This window comes from Vulpes lagopus, chromosome 19 (genome assembly GCF_018345385.1).
Source record: "Vulpes lagopus strain Blue_001 chromosome 19, ASM1834538v1, whole genome shotgun sequence".
NCBI classification, from domain to species: domain Eukaryota; kingdom Metazoa; phylum Chordata; class Mammalia; order Carnivora; family Canidae; genus Vulpes; species Vulpes lagopus.
In genome coordinates this window covers 37,840,351-37,862,363 of record NC_054842.1, presented here as the reverse complement: position 1 = coordinate 37,862,363, position 22,013 = coordinate 37,840,351, and the positions used below count along the sequence as shown (strand labels likewise).

Sequence of the window (22,013 nt, the reverse complement as noted above, 5' to 3'; positions counted from 1 at the left end):
GAAAACCCATCTCATAGAAAATATTGGTGGCTGTCAGAGGCAGTGGTGGGGGTTAGGAGAAAAGGGTGAAGGTGGTCAAAAGGTATGAACTTCTGGTTACAAGATAAATAAGTCCTGAGGATATAATGGATAAGCATGTTACTATGGTTAACAATATTCTATTGCATATTTGAAAATTGCTGAAAGAGTGAATTTTGAGGATAGTGTGGGTAGATCAGGGGTTAAACATCTGCCTTCAGGTCAGGTCATGATCCTGGGGTCCTGGGATGGAGCCCCGCATGGGGCTTCCTGCTCTGTGGGGAGTCTGCTTCTCCCTCTGTTCCTCCCCCTGCTCATGCTCGCTCTCCCTCTCGCTCTCTGTGTCAAAGAAATAGTTTTTTTAAAAGATTTTAAAAATTTATTTATTTATGAGAGACACAGAGAGAGAGAGGCAGAGACACTGGCAGAAGGAAAAGCAGGCTCCCCACAGGGAGCCTGATGCAGGACTCCATCCCAGGACCCAGAGATCATGACCTGAGCCAAAGGCAGACGCTCAACCACTGAGCCACCCAGGTGCCCAAAGAATTAAAATCTTAAAAAGAATAAAGAGTAAATCTTGAAAGTCTGCATCACAAGGAAAAAAATTGTAAGTGTGTGAGATGGATGTTAGCCAAACTTGTGATCATTTCACAATATATACATACATCAAATCATTATATTGTACATCTTAATACAATCTTATATGTCAATTATATCTCAACAAAACTGTAAAGGAAAGAAGACTGGATATAACTTGATGTTGAGTAAATAGAAATGCACAGTGTTAATAAAATAATACAAAGAATAAAAGAAAAAAGCACAGATTATAGAAGGGAGCTTCTACCAGCCTGGGTCCCCAAATCTCTGGGTGGAGCAGAGGTCCCACCTCTTTCATGAAACCCTATCCTTGATACCACTGTCTTGGACCCAAACTGGACTGTTTTTATAAAGGAGAAATAATGTATTGTGTTAAGCCACTGAACTTCATGAATTTGTTACAGTAGCTTGACACTAATTCTAATACTTGTCTGTGTATATAGGCTACGGATAAAGATTAAACAAAATAATACATATAAAAACACCTGAGTCATAACAGTTCAATAATGGTTAATCCCTTTCCATTTTTTGTCTGCTACCACCTGAAAATACACAAATAAAATCCATTTTTTGCTTTGGAGCAAGAGTTTTCTAGGAATATTTAAATGCACAGATTGGGACTAACCCCAAAGATTATCAAGCAACATTTTCAGGAAAGTTCTGGTCATTGACATCTTATATCACTCTGTCATCTGGAATATGGTACTTACCTTGAAACCTAATTTGAAGCTGAGAGAGGTAGAGGATTTGAAACAAAGATGTCACTTGGTAGATGTTAGGCCCTTTCAAGTTTTCCAGAGAGGCCATGCTTACCTGTAAATCACTAGGGGTTCTAAAAAAAAAATAAATAAATAAGTCAATGGTACTTAATGAGAAATGTGGGGGAAGAAGCTATTCATACAAGTGCTTTTGAGGATGCAAAGCATGAGGATGGCCTTGATCTTTGTTTACACATCAGTTTCCACAAACTTAAGCTAAATGAATACTTATTTTGTACTATCATCATGAAATTGGGTTTCTAAATTGAGTTTGAGTATGTTTACTAAACAGCAAAGCGCTATCCTATAATATTTGTATTTTTTTTAATAGTCATCTTCCAAGGTTTACTGTGTTATTAATTGGGCACTACTCATTGTTAACTGTTGCACTATTATTTGGGTGTTATAGGACATCATGATGGTAGGAATGTTTGTTGTAGACTATGTTCAGCTAACAGTGTTGTGAACTCTGTCGGCTATGGAAGACTGACTCTGCCCACCAACCTGTGATAACTAACCACAGACTGCCAAATCACTGATATTATTATAACATGATTAATCAGGATGGAGATCTATGGTTCCTCTTCTGAAATTAGGAACACACTTGAAAATCTTCTTTTGTAAGAAAAAAATCATTCTAACAGATTAATTTAAAAGCATGATGCAAAACCCTGTTCTTCCCAGAGGTGCTGATCGTCTTCTTTTCACTGAGGTATAACTTACATTTAATATTATGTTAATTAATTAATTTATTTATTTAAGATGTTATTTACCCATTCATGAGAGACAGAAAGAGAGAGAGAGAGAGCGAGAGAGAGGCAGAGACACAGACAGAGGGAGAAGCAGGCTCCATGCAGGGAGCCCAATGTGGGACTTGATCCTGGGCCCTAGGATTTCACCCTGAGCCAAAGGCATCTGCCCAACCACTGAGCCACCCAGGTGTCCCTATTATATTATATTAGTTTTAGATGCACAAATCATGATTCAATATTTGTATGTATTGTAAAATGATCATCACAATATGTCTAGTTAACATCCTCACCACAGTTAACATTCATCACTACACAGTTATAATATTTTTCTTATATAAGAACTTTTAAGATCCACTCTTAGGAACTTTCAAATATTCAGTACAGTATTACTAACTATAGTCACCATGCTGCATTACATCTCCATGACTTAATTATTTTATAACCCCAAGTTTGTACCTTCTGACCCTCTTCACCCATTTTGCCCATCCCCACTTGGCAACCATCAATCTGTTTTCTATATCTATGACCTCAGGTTTTTTTTGTTGTTGTTGTTGTTGTTTTTTAAGATTTCACATATAGGTAAGATCATAGGACTGTATTCTATAATCTCCCTGGCAGATGGTCATCAAAACTTTGGGCCTTTAGCAGTTTCCTATAATGCTCTTAGGGTGCTGATCAAACACTGCCCATGGCCTACAAGGCCCCAGGCTCACCTCAGCCCCACACTATAGCCCTCCAGTCATCCTAGCATCTCTTAGTCCCACAAGAGTCTCATTGTTTGGGGACTTAGCACCTGTGTCCATGTATGTCCTCTGATGACCCAAATAGGAGGTAGGTCAGCTGGGAAGATCCCTGCAGTGCCACTCCTCAAGGGGCACCAAGCCCCCTTGCCCCCACAAGAAAGAGCCAGAGGTAAAGAAAACTATGCCTTTCTGAAGCTATTTGGGGCAGAGGAAGGTGGGACTCCCAAGGCGCATGCTGGAGTCAGGACGCAGGCCATAAAACTGTCTCCTCTGGGAGACTCTGGTAAGCTAAAGCAGGCAGGTAGGTTTAAAGCCAAGGATAAGGAGTGTCGGGGTGGCTCAGTCAGTTAAGTGTCTAACTTCCTTCCTTTTCTTTTTTAAGATTTTATTAATTTATTTGACAGAGAGTATAAGCAGGGAGAGTGGCAGGCAGAGGAAGCACGAAGCCGGATGTGGGGCTCCATCTCAGGATCCTGGGATCACAACCTGAGCCGAAGGCATATGCTTAACCAACCGAGCCACCCAGGTGCCCCTAAGCACCTAACTAAGCATCTAATTCTTGCTTTCAGCTCAGGTCATGATCTCAGAGACTGAGCCCAACGTTAGGCTCTCCACTCACCGTAGAGTCTGCTTGCAAATTCTCTCCCTCTACCTTCCCCCCACTCATGTATGTACTTTCTCTCTCTCAAATAAATAAGTAAATCTTTTCTTTAAAAAAAAGTCAAGGGTGAGAAGCTAGAGAGAGCAGAGCATCAGAGTGTGGTGGTTCTAGAGCACATCTACAAGTTTTCGTCACATCCCCCATCAAGAGGGGGTCCTAGGTCCCCTGAGCAGGCCTTGGAGCTACCTTAAAACAATGGGGCAGGAATGCTCTGGGACAAGGCTGGAAAAGTCCATGAGATTCCACCTGGCTTGGTCTCTCTTGGGTCACCTGCTTCAGGAACCCTGAAGCTATCATACTAGAGATACCATATGAGAGGCCATCCAGAGACAAGGATGCCCAAGCATCCCCAACTGTTTGAGGCTTCCCAGCCCAGGCTTCAGACATGTGAGTGAGGGAACATTCGGGTGATTCCAGAATAGCCAGTGCCTGAATAATTGTGAGAGACTTGAGTGATAAACACGAGCTGGCCCAGTCCACCTCCAGACCATGAGGATAACAGTAAAATGACAGCTGTTTGAAGTCACCAAGTTTGGGGATAATTTGTTACACAGCAGTAGTGATGAGGCTAGAGACTTTGTCAGTCTTGCTCCCTACTCTTCTGTCCTTGGTACCAGGAACAGTACTTGGCCCAGATCAGGTGATCAATCAATGTTTGTTGGATGACGGAAAGAATGAATGAACAGAGGAGAGGCTCATTATGGCCACTAGCAATCCATTCTTTCTGCCTTCCCCGAGCCGGCACGCTGGCGTCTCTCCTCTGTCCCTCTACCTTTTCCACCTAGCTAACTCGTGATTGGCCCTTGGATCCCAGCTCACAGATCATTTTCTCAGGGAAGCTTGAACTCCCCTGTCTAGATCAGCATCCTGTCTGACACTCTCAAGTCACCCTGTCTTTCTCCTTCATGACATTTCTCAGAACTATCATTACATAATCTAAGAACCACACTGAAATGCTGTCTCCTGTGATTGACTAGAAGCCACCAGACAGCAGCAATGGTGTCTGCTCACAAGTGTGTCTCTGTGCTGGACAAAGCCTGGCACAGAGCTGGCTGACTATGTGTCAGAACATTTCTGGAGAGTGGGAGTGGTAACATACAGCTTTGACTCACAAAGCTTCTGACACAAATGTGTAGCACTTTTATTCCCCCCATATGAACAATTTTCCAACTCTGTGGGCAACAGCTGGGTGTCCTACAATTCGACTCAATTCTGACACTGACTACTCCAACTTAGTGTCAGACCCCACGAGTTGAAGGGCTCCATCCCAAAGACTGCCCCCACCTGAGTAGCCAGTTATGAGCACTGGCTCCCTGAATTACCCACTTTTGTCAGATCTGGCTACATCCCTACTCCTTTCATGTTTGATAATTTGCTACAACAGCTCACAAAACTGGGAAGCACTTTATTGCTACTACTGTAGATTTATTATAAAGGATACAACTCAAGAACAGCCAACTGGAAGAAATGCGTAGGGCAAGGTATGGGGGCCGGGACACAGAGCTTCTATACTCTCTCCAGGCATGCTGCCCTGGATGTGGGCACCCTGATGTGTTGCCAACCTGGATGCTCTCTGAACCCCTGCTGCTCAGAGGGTTTTTTGTTTTTGTTTTTGTTTTTTTAATTTATAGAGGTTTCCTTATGAAGTCATGGTTGATTAAATCATTGGCCTTTGGTGACTGATTTCAACCTCCTGCCTCCTATCCCTCCCTGGAGGTCAGAGGTTAGGGTTGAAAGTCCAACCCTCCAATAGTGCTTTTGGCCTTTCAGGGACCAGCAGTCATTAGCATATAAAAGACACTCTTAGCACTCTAAAGATTGCCTTGGTTTTAGGAGCTGTGTGCCAAGAATTGGAGGAAAAAGACCAAATATTTCTTTTTTATGATACCATCCTGTTATTAGACAGTGTGTGTTTTTACTGTTTCAATAATACAGAGCTAGAATTGGCCTCTAACTGCTAGCCCACCCTCTACCAGGCTGTCCAAACCCACTCACACCCTGCTCATTCTCACCACACAGACCCCAGGGAACCAAGCTGAGTGTCTTCTTCAGGTACAGTCAGTGGGAAGAGCTGGAATCTGAAGCCAACTCTTCAGACTTGCCAGTTCATCATGAGGTCCATCACACCACACTGCCTCCTGGATGTTTTCACTGATGTGAAAAGCTCTGGGAGAGGGACCCCTGGGTGGCTCAGCGGTTGGGCACCTGCCTTCAGCCCAGGGAGTGATCCTGGAGTCTCAGGATCAGGTCCCACATCGGGCTCCTTGCAGGGAGCCTACTTCTCCCTCTGCCTGTGTCTCTCATGAATAAATGAATAAAATCTTTTTTTTTTTAATAAATAAAATCTTTAAAAAAAAGAAAAGAAAAGAAAAGCTCTGGGAGAGTCATAATCCCTCCATCCAAACAACAACAAACAAACCTGTACACTTTTCATAACGGAACACACAAAATACGTGAAGCTTCTAATATTTCATATTTGGTCTTCAATGTCTCTATGATGTAGGAAAAGCCATTAGGGTTCGAAGCCAAGGGCCAAGAGAGAATTCTTGAGACATCTTTGGTGCAAAAAGGGATTTTATTAAAGCACAGGGACAGGACCCGTGAGCAGAAAGAGCTGCACTGGGATTATGAGGACTAGCCCATTAAATACTTTCAAGTTGGGAGGGGGTCAGTGATTGCGTAAGTCTCTGTGGAATTTTGGAAGCAAGTTTTCCAGGACCTTGAAGGGGCTGCCTATTGTTGGGAAAAGGTCATTTATTACAGTCTAATAGAACCTTAGTCATGAGACCCTTCAGATGTCTATCGTGGGCCGTCTGCTTGGGGGGATGATTCCCCGTATTCTCAGGAGATTTAGAGATAAAGGAAATTTCTAAAGGAATTTTTATATGTTAAGGTAGATTTACAGGGTCCTGGGGGACAGGCTAAGATTGCCTTTTGCCCTGGGCGAAGTATTAACATCCAGGCAGTTGAGTCCCTAGAGGAATGTCACTCTGTCTCTTTCAAGAACTTGCCAGTAGGCTCTAGGTAGTAAGGAAATTTAATAATTTTTCTTCTGCCTTCGTTTCTCACATCATCTATAGAACAAGAGCTCATGGTGATATTTACTCTAGGCACCTCCCTGCCAAATACCTAAGGAATGAGGCCCTGAGCGAACATCTAATTCAGATTTTAATTTGATTGTTTTACTGGACAGACCCCATGCCAATCCCCTGCAGAAAGTGTTCATTCTGCTTTCCTTTCTTTTCTATTACTTGTCATTCCCCAAGTCGTTGGAGATTAAAGACATAAAGAAATGAAGATAAAGAATACTCCAGGTGATCTGCAATACTTCAGTAAGACAGCACCCCTGAACAACTGAGCTTTTGAAGACAATGCAATGACCCAGAAAAGAAAATGTGAACATTTTAATGTGACTTAATGTGAAAACTAAAAAAAGATACAGAGTCATGCATAGCACGACTCTAATTTTTTTAAATGCGTATATATATATATATACATATATATATGCTTGGAAAAGCTGGATGGAAAGAAATACAAATTTTAAAATGACATGGCACATCTCACCCTTCAGATTGGGAAAAAAATAAAATAAAAAGATCATTCATCTCCAGTGGATGTTAGTCCCAATGGGGACCAATGTTTTCACACACTGTCAGTAAGAGGGGTTAACTGGAACAGCATTTGTTAAGAAGAATTGATGGTCTAATTTAAACAGCAAACACATATACCCTTTGCCCCAAGAATTTGTATTCTGGGTATCTATTCTCAAAAAATGCTCATTCACGTGTACAAAGCAGCAACAGGAAATATATATAAAAGTCTGAAAACTAAAATGTTCACCCATACGGCAATGCTTGGAGAATTACAGTTTGTTTACACAATGGAACATGATTCTTTCTTAAAAAAGAAAGAGGGGGGCACCTGTCTGGCTCAGTTGGTAGAGCATATGACTCTTGATCTCAATGTTGCGAGTTTGAGGCCCATATTGGGTATAGAGATAGCTTAAAAATAAAATCTTAAAAAAAAAGAAAAAAGAAAAAGAAAGAGAAGTAGGCTTAGATATGGATGTGGGTAGACCTCCAGATTCTGCAAGTTAAAAATGAATGAGAGAGAATGTGCAAGTGGCAGCATCATAGATACAGTGCATATCTACTACATAGGTATCTCGTGTAGATAAGACATCTGCACATCTCAACATACAAGGAAATCTGAAGAAAACATGTAAACTTACAGAATAAGGTCTGGAAAGAGACAACCTCCAAATTAATAGTGGTTGTCTCTATTGCAGACTTTTCAATATTTACTCATGTATTTAATGCTTTGTTTTTACAATGTATTATGTACAAATAACAAAAAAAGGGGGCGCCTGGGTGGCTCAGTTGGTTGGGTGTCTGCCTTCGGCTCAGGTCATGATTCCAGGATGCTGGACTTAAGTCCTGCATTGGGCTCCCTGCTCAGAGGGAGTCTGCTTCTCCTTCTCCCTCTGTGCAGCCCCCTGCCCCTGGTGGTGCTCATTCTCTCTCATAAAAAAAAACAAAACAAAACAAAAAAACAAAAAGAACTAACTAAAAACAAAAAAACAAATAATAAAAAAATATTAGTACTGACAACATAAATTGTTATGTTAAGTCAAAACAGCAAGCTATAAAAAAAAAACCAAAAAACAGCAAGCTATGATACAGCCTACACAGCTTGAGCTCAATTACGTTATAAGGAAGATATACAAAGCTGGACTCAGTGGTTTCAAACAGGGTTGGGAGTGGGACTTTTTATTGTTACACTCTTTAGAATTTTGAACCTATTGCTATTTTTTTAAATCAATAAAAGTGACAATTTTTAAAGAAACGCTGGAAAGAGAAAGTTGACTCAATGTTATGAGTGGTTATGGGTGGGATTACAAGTAATCTTACTTTTCTTTTAAACAGAAGAAAAAAACAAACAAACAAACAGAAGGGTGGAAGACCAGTTTACAACTCTTTAAGTAGGTAGTGAGATCCTGGAAGACTTTTCTAATTTATAGTTTTCTGTATTTTCCAAACTTTCTGAAGCAAACATTTGTTACTTTTAAAATTAGAAAGGAAAAAAAAAAGCTGTAAAACCTATTTAAATTATTTCTTAAACCACGCAATTAAGCAAGAAGTCACAAGACTTCTTGGGTACATGATAAGTGATAAAGAGACCAGTGGTTTTGAAAGAGCATCTCCTTTCAAAACTAATGCAACGTGAAACCTGATGTGTAAGAAAGATAAAATCAGAGTTTACTGGGAGGGGCCGGGTACCCCAGTGGGCAGAAGGAAGGTGCAGAAGGTGCAGAAGCCAGGGCTCTGGGAATGCCGTTAGGAAATGCACTGCACAGACAGATGGAGGAGGGGCCATGTACTAGCTGGTCTGAGGGGGCTTCAAGGAAGAGGTAGAAACTGTTCCAGCAAAAAAAAAAAAAAAAAAAAAAAGAAACTGTTCCAGCTACAAGGGCAGGGAGGACACCAGTCGGCATGCTGGATGGTGGCTGGCATTTCAGAAAGGATAAAAAATGTACACAGCGGTGCAGAGGCAGAGGATACCCCTCCCTCCACTGTTGACAGATGACAGGCTTTACGCAGTCACTCACCAGTGAACAGGGTGGAGGATGAGGGAGCCACAGAAGGTTCCTGAACACATGCGTGACAGGCAGCAATACGGAAACGTCACTCCCGAGCCGCTGATGGATACACTACTGCATATCCATCCCACTCGAGTTTATAGCAGGGCACCCGCAGCCAGGCAGGCAGACAATTCTCTGGGCCTTGGCATCTGGGGGCCTGCGGCTCATCGCTATCCAAATGCTGGCTTTTGCCAAGATTGTGTTGCATTTGGTCAGACTATCAGCCAGACAGGCTACGGGCCTTCCTCCAGTGCTATCCTGGAAGTCACCCACATTTCAAGGACAATGGGGCTAGGATCCCAAGTCACAGGTCACGGTGCTTCCGTGGAACTGAGATCGAGGCCTTTCATTCCACCACTTACCAGCTGCGGCACTCCAGGCACTCCAGTCGGGTTACTTAATCCCGCTGAGCTGGTTTCCTCACCTGTGAGTGGTGGTTCGATGATTTATTCAACAAATATTTCCCAAACAACTATCTGCTATATGCCAAGCAGAGTTCTAGAAGCTGGGGATAAGTAGTAACCAAATCAGTCCAAAATTCTTCCCTCATGGAGCTTATATTCTAGTGGAATGTAAAATTACCCATTTCATGGGGCTGTGGAAGGGATTAGGTACTCCCTGAAAAGCATTTAGAGTATTAAGAATTCTGTATCTAATTCCAATGTGTGTATGGGATCAACCCCCTCCCCCCATCACCAAGGAGTTCTTTGACACAGGCTGGGTGACCTACAGTTCAACTCAATTCTGACCCTACCTAACTGGGGATAACATCAAATCCCACAGATTAAGGCCTCGGCCCCACAAGACTGACCACATCCTCAGCACTTCAGAGGCCAACTGCAAATCCAGATGGTCACTTGTGCTTCTGACCAACTGGCAAACTGGAGGTTCTAACAACCTTCTCTTTGTTCAATTAATTTGCTAGGGCGGCCCACAGAACTCAGAAAAACATTTTACTTACTAGATCACCAGTTTATTACAAAAGGTTGGAACTCAGGAAGAGCCAGATGGAAGAGGTGCATGGGGCAAGGCATGTGTGTGGGAAAGGTCACATAGCTCTCATGTCTTCTCCCAGGGTGCCAGTCTCCCGCATCACCACGTGTTTGCCTTGGAAACTCTTAGAACCCATCCTTTTTGTGTTTCTACAGAGGCTTCATTACAGAAGCATGACTTGAAATCCTTGGGCCACTGACAACTGATTCAACCTCCAACCCCTCTCCCCTCCCTGGAGGTCTGGGGCCAGGACTGAGAGTTCTAACCTTCTAAACGCTTGGATGGTTCCCCTGGCAACCAGCCCCCATCCTTAGGTTACCTGGGGGCTTTCAAAAACATTGCTTCATTAACATAACAAAAGACATCTTTATTGGTCCCATCACAGGAAATTCCAAAGGTTCTAGGGGGTCTGTGCCAGAAACTAGGACCAACAATTCTGTGTTTTTTATTATAAAACATATCACAGGTTGTAAGGATCCTCCTTTTCTTATTTTGTTATTATGCACATTTCCTACAGCCCTTAGCATCGAGAAGGCACCTGCTAAACAAGGGACTGGTCTAAGTTTCCTTCTATGGATCGAAACTTCCTTACCTGGAAACAAAGTGCCATACATTCAGCCCTGTGCTCAGACTAGCAGGAAGGTTCCTCTCTGCACCCTACCCCCCAGCACCGTCAATTCCACCTTAATACACAGGACTGGGTAAGGAGAAAGAAGGAAACCACCCTGGGGCTATTTATCATCATGATGGCAGGGGACAGCTCTGCTATACCCTGGCACAGCCCTCATTTCCTGGGGGACTTGAGCAAACCTGTGGGCTGGTGAGAGCAGGTCCCTTCTCAGGCAGTGCTTTCATCCTTCTCGCCTGGACGCTAAGACCCTCAACGACTGTGTGGCAGCATGGAAGGGGCCCAGAGAGGCGATCCAGCCTCTCCCGAGAGGCCAGCCGGTGACAAGGCCAAATCTCAGTGGATTTCAATGTGCTCACGGGGTGGGGAATAGGCACAGGCGGGCCAAATTCTGAGCCAAGTGGCCAGAAGTATTGGTATGAGTTGAAAGGAGAGGGAAAAAAAATTGTAAACCAACTTTAGAATCTCATCCTTGGGGCTCCAAGAAAGTCCTTCAACAAAAATCTAGCTGCCACATAGCTTGACATGTAATGACAGTTTCAACTTTCCTCACCGACTCCATGCTGGTGTTCTGGTGCCAGCCTCTATTTTTATAGCTTGAGTAATGCCCGGGCAAAGAACCAGACAAGAATCGGAAAGAGGGACAGGGCAGGAGAGGTGATGGCACAAGTAACAGGCCCATATCCTACTGGATCTCCAACAGCAAACCCTTCAGGGCAGAGGCTGGGACAGCAGCCAAGCCTTCCTCCGATTCCTGCCCACCCTCTCCTGTAGTTTCATTCCCCTTTACAGCCCAGACTTGTGGGGATGATAGGGCCCTATCTGCTTTGTTTACCGCTGTGTTAAATGAGTGAATGTCCACGCTACCCCAGCCCAGGACTGGCACACTGGACTTACGCACCATTCCTCCTGAAACCCCACACGACCCTTCTCATAACTCAGTGTCTGAACCCCTTTCACTCTCTTGGTCCAGGTGCCTTCTTGACCTGGTTAACTCCTGCTCATCTTTTTTTTTTCTTTAAAAAAAAGATTTTATTTTATTCATGAGAGACACAGAGAGGCAGAGACAATAGGCAGAGGGAGAAGCAGGCTCCTCACAGGGAGCCCAATGTGGGACTTGATCCCAGGACCCCGGGATCACCACCTAAGCCAAAGGCAGATGCTCAACCACTGAGTCACCAGTGCCCCAACTCATGCTCATCCTTAAATGCAGCTCAAAAGCCAGCTCCTCCTGGAAGCTTTCCCTGACCCCAATGCTAGGTGAGGCCCTCCCAACATGGGGCAACCATAGCCTTCCCATAAGACTCATCAATGCACAGGCTTGGGTCAGCTTGCTTCCCTAGCTAACACCCCCCCCCCACCCCCTTCATGCACTAGATGGATGCAGGGCTGAGTACCAGCAGGTGCTCCGTAGGGGTGCGTAGGAAGAATGGGAGGGATGGAGGGAGGGAAGGCATCAAGAAAGATGCTGTGGATGGGGAAGCACCTGTCATTAAAGCCTACAACAAACTGAACAAGAACACTAAAACCCAGCAGATCAATGGATCATTTGTCAATGCTTACTGAGAAAAAAATAGCAGGAAGTGGTTGGGGAAATATTTCTCAAATCATTGAAGTGGGAGGCAGAGGTCACTCTTTGCTCTATCCTCTCCTCCTTTCCGGATGTGGGCTGGGTGCAGGCTGAAGGGGAAGGAAAACTTTGGAAGGCTAGATGAGTGGAGGCACTTGAAAGGCTCACAGGCAAGGAGCTCTCATGGGCTTGGAGCTCCTCTGGCCTAGGGGTGCCAAAGGCCGTTTCTCCTGGGGTAATCTTCAATGGCTGAGGGGGATCAGTGATGACTCATTCCCATAAAGCTGTTAAGAATGTGTCCTGGGTCAAGAAACAGGGATCATGAGGACCTGCTACTGTCCTGCTGGCCTAGTCCCCAAAGGTAGGAATAGAAGCAGGGATTTAAGACAGATAATCCGGGATCTAAGACAAGGCCAGAGCCTTCTTAACACAATATTTCCTTGTAAGACAGACACCCCGAGTTGTCCCTCATTATTCATTCCTTCTCCCTTGCTAAGAGAATTCTGATGGGGGGCGGGGCGGTGTGGCAGAGATTATCGGCTAATCATGAAACTCAACTCCTCTTCCTCCTAGGCACCAGATCACGTGCTCCAGCCTCTCTTGCAGGAGGTGTGGCCGTGTGTCTGAGCCCCCACCAGTGGAATGTCAGTGGAATTAAGTCACCACCTCCAAGCCTGGCCCATAAAATTCTCCCACACACCATCCTCCATGCTCCTTCCTCTTCTGATTGATGTAAACAAGCATGGCAGTCTTAAGAGTTTGGGTCCCTTAATCACCTCTTGGAGGTCTACTCCCCACAGATTAGGAATAGCCATTTTGGATTTTGTGTGACCAAAAAGTAGACACTATCTTATTTGGGTCTTTAAGCATATCTGGGTTGTTTGTTTAGCAGTGCGCCCACCTAACTATTCTTGGCAGCAATGTGCCCCGCTAAACACTCACATGACCCTTTAAACTGAGAGTGGTCATATGACACATGAACAGTCAGGGGAAGTCTGCTAGAGGTTTTGGGGAAAATGTCTGCTTTCCTGATAAGAGGTATTGATGCTGTTGGTACCTGCTTTCTGCCACAATCATCTTGCCACTGTGAAGGACAGGCCAAGAAAACAATAGAAGTATCAGTCCAGACAGACAGCTGTTGAAACTAAAACTAGCAACCACCTACCTTTGGACATCATGTTATAGGAAAAAAATAAGCCATTATTTGCTTTAGCCACTAAAGCAGGGATTTCTGTTACTTGCAGTCAAAAGCAAACCTGATTGCTTTGCAACCACCCATTCATTCATTCACCCAGCCTTTACTGAGGCCTATTTCATGCCAGTCCCTGTGCTAAGGGCGGAAGAGTCAGAGACAAGCTGGATGTGGCCCCTGGCCTCCAGGAGCTCCCTAGCACCTGGGGAGACAGGTCCACAAGCAGACAACCCACACACAGTGGCAGCAGATGCCGTCAGGGCACACAGTGTCCCAGGGGAGTGTGAGGGTTGAGTGGCAGGTGGGCATTGGAGCAACGAGTTCCCAACTCCCTTTCTGGCATTCAGCACACAGAGAAAACACTCCCCAAGCTAAAAAGCAAGTAAGAAGAACACACTATGCTCAACCAGGCCAACTGCAATTATTTACTGTATGTGGAATTGTTACTATATGTTGCATCAATTAATGCAGCTGTTCCAAGATAATCAGCAGTCTTTTTTTTAAAAAAAAAAAGATTTTATTTATTTATTCATGAGAGACAGAGAGAGAGAGAGAGAGAGAGAGAGGCAGAAATACAGGCAAAGGGAGAAGCAGGCTCCATGCAGGGAGCATGGGACTCGATCCCGGATCTCCAGGATCACACCCGGGGCTGAGGGCGGTACTAAACCGCTGAGCCACCCAGGCTGCCCAAATCAGCAGTCCTTAGAGCAAGATGCAACAGAGGAGGAAATAAAAAAATCATATGCCACTAACATAGAAATGCTGTAAATTAGATGAACCAGGCAGCCTTGCCGACATCCTCCTGCCTGCTGAATGTTAGTCATCTCCTCAAATACACCTTCTTTCTCGAAAAAGACATGGTCATTTTTCACCTCGAAGACAAGAGCCAAAATAAAATCAACTGTCTATGCCATGACCTTCAACCATAAATGTCCAGGCTCTGATTTCTGGGTCTGCGTTTCCATTAGGAATTGTGATGGAGACAGACAAATTGGCGACAAAAGATGACCCCATCTGGGAAATCAAGAGGCTACCAAGACCAGAAAAGTCAGAGCACTCTGTTTAACTCAGTTCTGCCAACATACAAACAAATGGTTTTCAAAAATGAATGACATTATTTGCTCTGTTTTTATTTTCCAAGCATGGGGCAAGTATTAAAAAAATAATAACATGACAAAACCTCATTTACTTCAAATTCCAGTAGTTTAAAAATGAATACAAATAAGCAGGCTCCTCATTAAGAGAGCTGTCAGGTTTCCAGTCTGACTGCCAACTTATTCACATAAGAGCTCCAGTGCAGAGCCAAGGGTGTACCAACCACACTCACACCAGGCAGAGGGGCTCACGTTTCTTAGGCGGCAATCCCAGGCTCTCTAATCCAAGGCCCACGGCTAGAGCACCTTGCCAGGCCCTGATGGCTGGGGCTAGTCGGGCAGGCTTCCAGTGGGAGTTCCTTTGTAAGACACACAGAGCAAGTGAGGGACCTCTCTTCTCCAGAACCAGTTATTAAACCCAAAGCCTATTGGGGCACCTGGGTGGCTCAGCTGGTTAAGCATCTGTCTTCAGCTCAGGTCATGATCTCAGGGTTCTGGGATCAAGCCCCATATCAGGCTCTATGCTCAGTAGGGAGTCTGCTTCTGCCTCTCTCTCCCCTTCTGCCCCTCCCCCTTCTTCTGTGCTCTTGTTCTCTCTCTCTCTCTCTCTCAAATAAATAAAAACTTAAGCAACAACAACAACAACAAAAAACAAGCCTATCAACACAGTTTCCCAGAGATCTTCACGATTCTGGCTATGGCAGACAGGAGAAGCATAGTCGTCTGGCCACCTGCCTCTGACAAGTCCCCTACCCACCCTGAGGAACAGCTGTGCCATTTTTCTGAGTTGCTGAGTTGCACTCAGAAACGGGTCCCTCATGGTATTGCAGGCTTCTAGGGCTGCTGAAAGACCAGTCCAGAGCTGTGGCCAAGGCAATATGCTGTCCACCAGGACCAAGAACAGTGCTGGCAAATCAGGTGAGTAAATACTGAGTTTATGGTCTCTTATCACACTTCCCACTACCAACCTGAGGCCAAGAGTTATAGTGAAAAGATTAATAATCAGCATGTGTCAGACATAGACCAATCAACTGCGTGCCTACCTTGAACAGCTGGCAAGGCCAAGTTACACCAGTGTGTACCTGCTGAAGATCATCAGCTCCCCCACCTGCCATAGTCAACCCTTTATAGGCCTGCTCTAGGCTCTCATGACCACAGTACGTGGCCAAGAGCCAGGTGAATGCCTGGGAAATGCCTGTACTACACTTCATGTCCTTCACTGTGAACTTGAATATAGTGTCCTCTGTTCCAGGGGGACAGAAACTAGGTGTGTCTTGTCCATTCTCCTATATCCATCAACTCAGTGCAGCTGGCTGGCACCATAAACAGATTTTTAAGGAATTGTAACAACAGCGAATATTTTTAAAGCCGACCGTGTGCTAGGCACCGTTCTAAGTCCTCATCAAGATATCTCACTTCAGCCTTACAACACTAGCCTCTCAATTTTCATCATCATCGTCTCAATTTTACAAATGAAGAAACCGAGGCACAGAGAGCTTAAATAACTTGCCCAAGTGTACAGGGCCGGCAATGGCAGATCCAGGATTCAAAGCTAGCCTGGCTTCAGAGTGAAGAGTCTACACTCTCCACTCCTGCACTAGTGTGAATATACAGACTCAGGTACTCCAGTATTAGGAAGTCATCACTAGGGAGAACCTCTGAAATCCTCAAACCCTGAGAAATCCTTCCAGGAAGTTTCTGGTGGTGCTAATCATACGTTGTTTTTGTCTCTTTGACCTGTAGAACATTTTAAAGAAAGCCTACTTTCACCCCCTAAGCAGGAGACTACCTATAATTTTCAAATAACTATGTAGCCACATTTGGTTATCAAGCAACTGCAGCAGGAATATCTAGGTTTACATAGTATTTCCCTGCTCAAGAGTTGAGCTCTAGAAGCCTCTGAAACTCTCGGTGGTCCCCTGTTCCCATCTCTAAGACCCCAGACTTGCTGGAAGGATTGAAGGAGATCATGGACTCAGTCGCCCATTTATATGGTAAGGTACTGCATAAGCATGTTTGATCACATTAATAAATTTTAACAAAATGACTGTTTAAAATATCTATACTCACCAGAATTTCATACTTGTCTATACTTCTGTGGAGGTTCCTATTTATATCTCTGCACACTTTAATAACAAAGTTTAAAAGTCAGTAACTTATTTTTATAAGATGGTGTCCCTCCATTATTATTTTTGAGCTTCCAGACATCTCTACTATAATAGCATTCCTCCACCTTAATCCAACTGCTTCTTTCATTTGAGAAGGATAAAAGAGTTAACAAGGCGGTAAATGCTTTATTCTAACTTCAGATTTTCCTATATTAGATGACAAAATTAGCAAGCAAGAGCAAGAGCTTCATTTTCTTTTATAATTTAAAAGCTCAAAATGATACGGCTGTATCTCTGAAGGCCTAATGTTTGGTACTGGATCCAAGAATGAGGGAGGTCTAGGAAAGTAAATTGTGGTTTTGTTAGTTGGAAAGACACATGTCTCCTTCTAATTGAGGGGTAGGATGGATAGTATTCAAACTATTTGTAAATTTGGTGTAAATTATGACTCTAACCACAAATGAGCAGAGAGGAAGGGAGTGTGTGTGGGGGGGGTGTCAAAACCAGGTGCAATAATGTTCATCTTCGGTTTTTTTTTTTTTTAATTTTATTTTTTTAATTTTATTTTTTTTAGTTTATTTTTTAAAGCTCTGGTATCCACGCTCTTGATTCCAGCTCTCTCTAAGGAAGTCAGTTATACACAGAGGCACAGAGTGGTAAGCACATGACCAAGGATGCCCCCTAACATGCAAACATGAATGTATAAGTTGGGGAAGTGACTGGGCAAATAGAATTTTTAAGTTCCTACTGTTGAGTTCCCCAAATTCTCTTTCCACCCCAGCACAGAGGCAGTTCCAGTGCTGTGTGTCGTGCAGGAAGAAGAGACCGGGCCCAGGGTGGAGGAGGGAGCGTACATGGATGAGCCAGCCAAGAGCATGTGGGAAAGGCTGCCTCCTGGATGCAGGAATGACTCCACCAAGCTCCTCCAAGTTCATTTTTCAGTCATTTTATCTTTTTAATCATGTCTCTTCCCTCCATGCTCCTGGGACTGCTCCTCTCTTCATTACCGACTGAACCATTCCTTTCCAAAAGCCAGGGGTCTCCCCAGCCAAGGCCCAATAACGCTCAGAGCAGCCTCCCGGTTCTGGGGGTGGAGGCGAGCAGGCTGGAGTCTGTGGCTCAGTTAGATAATCCTGACCCTCCTGCCTTCTGAACTCAGGGCACTCTGTGAGTCATTCCTGGTCCACAGGTGCCTCCTCGTGGCTGCCTGGCAGGATCTGCAAGGCTGAGGGGCTTCAGCAGGCCCTAATCCATCTGTCAGGCTACCCAGCAAGTTCAAGAAAGGTCCCTGGAAGGCTGCTTCTGTCAAAAAGCACCATCCTATCAGAAGGCAGCTGTCACCTCTTCTTCACCCCCCATATAAGAGTGCACAGACCCTGCCAGCTGTTTATCCTTTTCCACTCCTCTCTGCTCCCCCCTCAGCATCTCAGGTATGAGGTGACTCCCCAGAGCCAAACCCCAGACCAACACCACTCAAGCCATTTCCAAAGGGGCACAGCCCTCCCTTCAAAACCTGGGCTCTAAAAAAAAAAAAAAACAAAACAAAACCTGGGCTCTCCCACTTTGCTAAGGCCAGCGCCTTCTAGAAACCAGAACAGTGGGCCCAGGAAACCATATTTCAGATTACTGTGGTGGCTATTCTTCCCATCTCAGTGACTCTGCTTCTGATGGTCACTCATCTACCAGAATGTGGGCACCTGTCCTTATCCACCAACCAAAAGCCTTGACCCTTCTGTTCTTCCAGGACCCTGGATAGCCTCCCATCCTTTTCCCTACCCACCTTGAAATAGCAGGCACCACCACCCTCCTCACCCTCTCCCTCTCTGTCTCACTCACAAACTGCAGGCATTAATTAAACCTCTTCTAGAAAACAGATTTTCACCAGCAGCGGGAATTCTGGGTAAGAGCCAGACCCAGAGACAGAGACAGTCTGGGTAAGAAAGATAAGCCCTTGACAACCCCAAACCTGTGGGCAGTACAGGTTCTCACATCCAAGGAACACTCTGAACGCCAGCCCTTCCTGGATTCCCCAAAAAAGATGGCATGAGGCACTCCCACTCCGTCAGCCTCTGGTTGCACTCCCCTGGGCTGGCCTTTGACAGAGGCTGAAAAGCTGGACTTTGCTCAATCTGTCAGTGGGTCACAACCACCTCTGACATACAGAAACGTCATCGTAGAACACCAGCCTCTCCTCTCCCCCCCCCCACACCCCCAGAGCTGCAAACAATATTGCCAGCAATGAGAAGTGGTACTCTTAGCTCTCCATGGGAAAGTTCTCTGGAGTGGACAGCAACCACTGGACTGAGGATGGTGCAATCTGAAGCAACCGGCAGGGCTCTGCAAGTGACACCTGGTCTCCCTGAGTGCTTCCTCCCATCAGAGACAGGGATGAGGGATGCCTTAAGGGGGTGTGGCTTAGGCCACAGCTCAGAGGGTCTTATAGGTCAAGCTCTGCAGGCCTCATTCACTCAGCAAACAGCCTTAGGTCACCAGAGTGCCCACCACTTCCTCACCCCAATTCTAGGATAAGGACAATTCATTTCCTTCATGGAGTTCCCAATGAGGTTAGAGACACACCTACCAGAGCCTGACCCATTAACTGAGCTCTCTGCCCCAAATAGGCATGAAAATGAGTTTCTCTCCCTTCTTCTCTCTCTCAAATAAATAAATAAATAAATAAATAAAAATAAAAAAAGAGTTTGTCTCCAGTGACATTCCGTACTTTAAAAACAATCGATCAATTCAAGGATAATGTTTTGAAAACAGAGCAGCACAATGGAAAAAAATGTAAGTCATGGACTTGGACTAGATTCAAGAGGGGGATCCATTTTTTTCCCTCAACACTAGTACTTATCACTTAAAGGGTGCCAGGCTGGGTGCTGACAGAGACGGCTCCAGCCTGAAGGCACTCCTGGCCAGTGGGGCAGCGGGCAGTCAACAACTCACCACCCAGCAGTACGATGAGGACAGAGCAGATGCCCGCAGCAGTCTCTGGGCACTCAGAGGGAGCCCACTGTGCCCCCGGACGACCTTGGGCTAACGACTTATTAATTCACTCTTCAACGCTGAAAGAATACTGAGCCGATTCCTCTTCGGGCTAATCAATAGGAACAAAAAAGTCACTGATCCTGCAGCTTCACAAACGCTCCGAGTGCTGGGCTGCAAGAGGCCAAGGTGCCCCACCGCAGCAGCCTCCGGGGCATTAGTGAGGGCGGCCTGGCCGGGAGTTAATCCTGGAAGCCAAGTATCCCCCACGCGTCCTTTCTCTGAAACACGCAATTAATTTAAGCCAAGACTTAATGGAAGCCAGGAGAAGGGCCGGGGCAGATTCAGGCGCTGGCTTTCAGGCCGTGACCCTTACATCTCCACCTCTCTCTGGGGAACCCGAGGCTTCTCAAACCATCTGCTTTAACCTCTCTTCGCACAGATGTCCAGACAGCACCTATAGGTAAGGAGGAGGAGCAGTTGCCCAGCTCCCCGTTTGCAGTCAGGTCACGTTTACAAGGCTGGGCCGTGCACGGCTTTGCACTCGGGTTCACCCGGGGCGAGGGGGGGGGGGCGCGCTCTGCAAAAAGCGACCGAGGTCCCCAAGTTGCGAAGCCCTTCTGGGGCCCCGCCGGCCATGCGCCCCACCCTCCCGTGCGTGCCGCCCGAAGCCCACACCCCCGTCTCCTGGAGGGCCTACAGAGAAGCCCCCTGCGAGCCCGGGAAGGCCCGGCCGCCGCGGGGAGGGGCCTGGCGGGGCCGCGCGGCGGGGCGGGAACACCGGGCTCCGCGTCCTCCCGCACCGCTCGTCCTCTGAGCCGCCACAGGTACACACGAAAGCCCGCTGCTGCCACAAAGAAAGCACCTGCTCAGGCCAATTCCGCGTCCGTGCGTGTGACAAAGACGAAGACCGCGACGCGCGAGCAGAAGCAACGCCGCGGAGGGGGGGGGGGGCTGAGCCCCGCGGGGTCACCCGGGCACCCGGCACCGCAGCCCGCGCGGTCCCCGGACTCCCTGCGGCGCGGGGCGCTGGCAGCGGGGGGGCCGCCGCCCTCTCACCTGGAGGCCGCGGGGTCGGGGATCCCGGAGCTGGAGCTCGGGCTGGAAGGAGGCGCAGGAGCGCGCGGGGCCGCAGGGCAGGGGCGGGCGGGGGCGGGGCAGGGGCTGGAGCCGGCGGGGGGGGGGGGCGAGGGCTCCCGGGTCGTCGGGATGGTGACGGGGCTGCAGAGGCTCGGAGACGCGGGGCTGCGCGGAGTCGGCGGGGGGAGAAGGCGCGAGCCGGGGGCCGGGGTCTGCGGCGGGAGCGGGCGTGGAGGGGGCGCTCGGCTGCGGGGTTCGGAGCCGCCCCGCCCCCCGCGCTACTCTCCCACCCCCGGGCCCCGGGCCCCGCGCCGCCTGCCCGCCGCGAGCCTCCGCCCCCCACTCACCTTCCTCCATGGCCCCGGCCCGGCTCCGGGCCCCGCTCCGCCGCTGCGCGCCCGCCGCCCGCTCGGCCCGGTGCGGGGGGAGGCGAGGGCGGCGCGCCCCGACCGCCCGGCCGCACCGCAAGCCGCAGCGCCCCCTGCCGGCCCGCGCCGCCCCGCGCCCCGCCGGGCGCCCTCGAGCTCCGCCCCGGAGGCGGCGATGCGGGGCCGACCCGCCCGGAGGAGGGCGCGGGAGGGTTTGCGGGGCGGACGCTGCCCCGGGAGCCCGAGCCGGCCCACGGAGCGCCCGCGGGGCCGAGGCCGGGTCCGGGGCGTCCCGGGCGCGTGGGCCGCGCGCGCCTCCCGCAGCCGCACTTGGCCTCGGGGGCTGCGCGCGCGCACGGGCCGGCCTGCGCCCGCGTCCTCGGCGGCCGGCCGCGGGGGGGCCCGACCGTGCACCCGAACTGTCACGATTCCTGCCCCCCCCCGCCTTCCTCGCGTCTCCCTTCCGGCACCGACCACATCCGGCCCCGCCAACCGTAGACCTGCAGGCGCCCGGGGCAGCCGACCCCGACGCGATCCAGCCCGGCGGGCTCCTTTCTGTCCAGTGCTGGATTCCAGCTGGTGGGAAGGACTAACGTGTTCTCTGTGGGAGATGATCTCACCAACTATGCCTGTGGGGCCTTGGTGCCTGTGACCCCGTGTCCTCGCACAGCTGGCCCAGGACAAACACACTGTGAGGGTTTCACTCCTCTTCCCTTTCAAGAAGCCCTTTCTGGGGCAGCTCCTCGTTTGGCCTCTCCCTGCACCCGCGTGGTGATGGCTCCTGCACTGTAGCACACCCAGATATTTTATCCGTGTTTCTGCCGG

At 47.6% G+C, this 22,013-nt stretch overlaps 2 protein-coding genes across 12 annotated transcripts in view; one reads left to right on the top strand and one right to left on the bottom strand.

The window, feature by feature from the left end:
• Positions 1-21,261, bottom strand: part of PXYLP1 (2-phosphoxylose phosphatase 1) — a 72,432-nt gene extending 51,171 nt beyond the window's left edge. Inside the window, exons 1-3 of one of the 11 annotated variants that reach the window (XM_041734151.1) lie at positions 21,168-21,207; positions 9,533-9,594; positions 1,326-1,447 (exon numbers count right to left, since the gene is read on the bottom strand). The gene's annotated coding sequence lies outside the window, so the exon portion shown is untranslated. Of the gene's footprint in view, positions 1-1,325; positions 1,448-9,137; positions 9,484-9,532; positions 9,595-15,690; positions 18,556-19,701; positions 20,199-20,799; positions 21,107-21,167 lie in introns of those variants that run through there. The other 10 variants (XM_041734149.1, XM_041734148.1, XM_041734152.1 and 7 more) reach the window with 10 other exon arrangements.
• Positions 15,466-22,013, top strand: part of LOC121478685 — a 33,052-nt gene continuing 26,504 nt past the window's right edge. The window contains exons 1-3 of the mRNA XM_041733891.1: positions 15,466-15,565; positions 19,864-19,960; positions 20,243-20,567. Coding sequence (XP_041589825.1) covers positions 15,466-15,565; positions 19,864-19,960; positions 20,243-20,567 — 522 coding nt within the window. The remainder of the gene's footprint in view (positions 15,566-19,863; positions 19,961-20,242; positions 20,568-22,013) is intronic.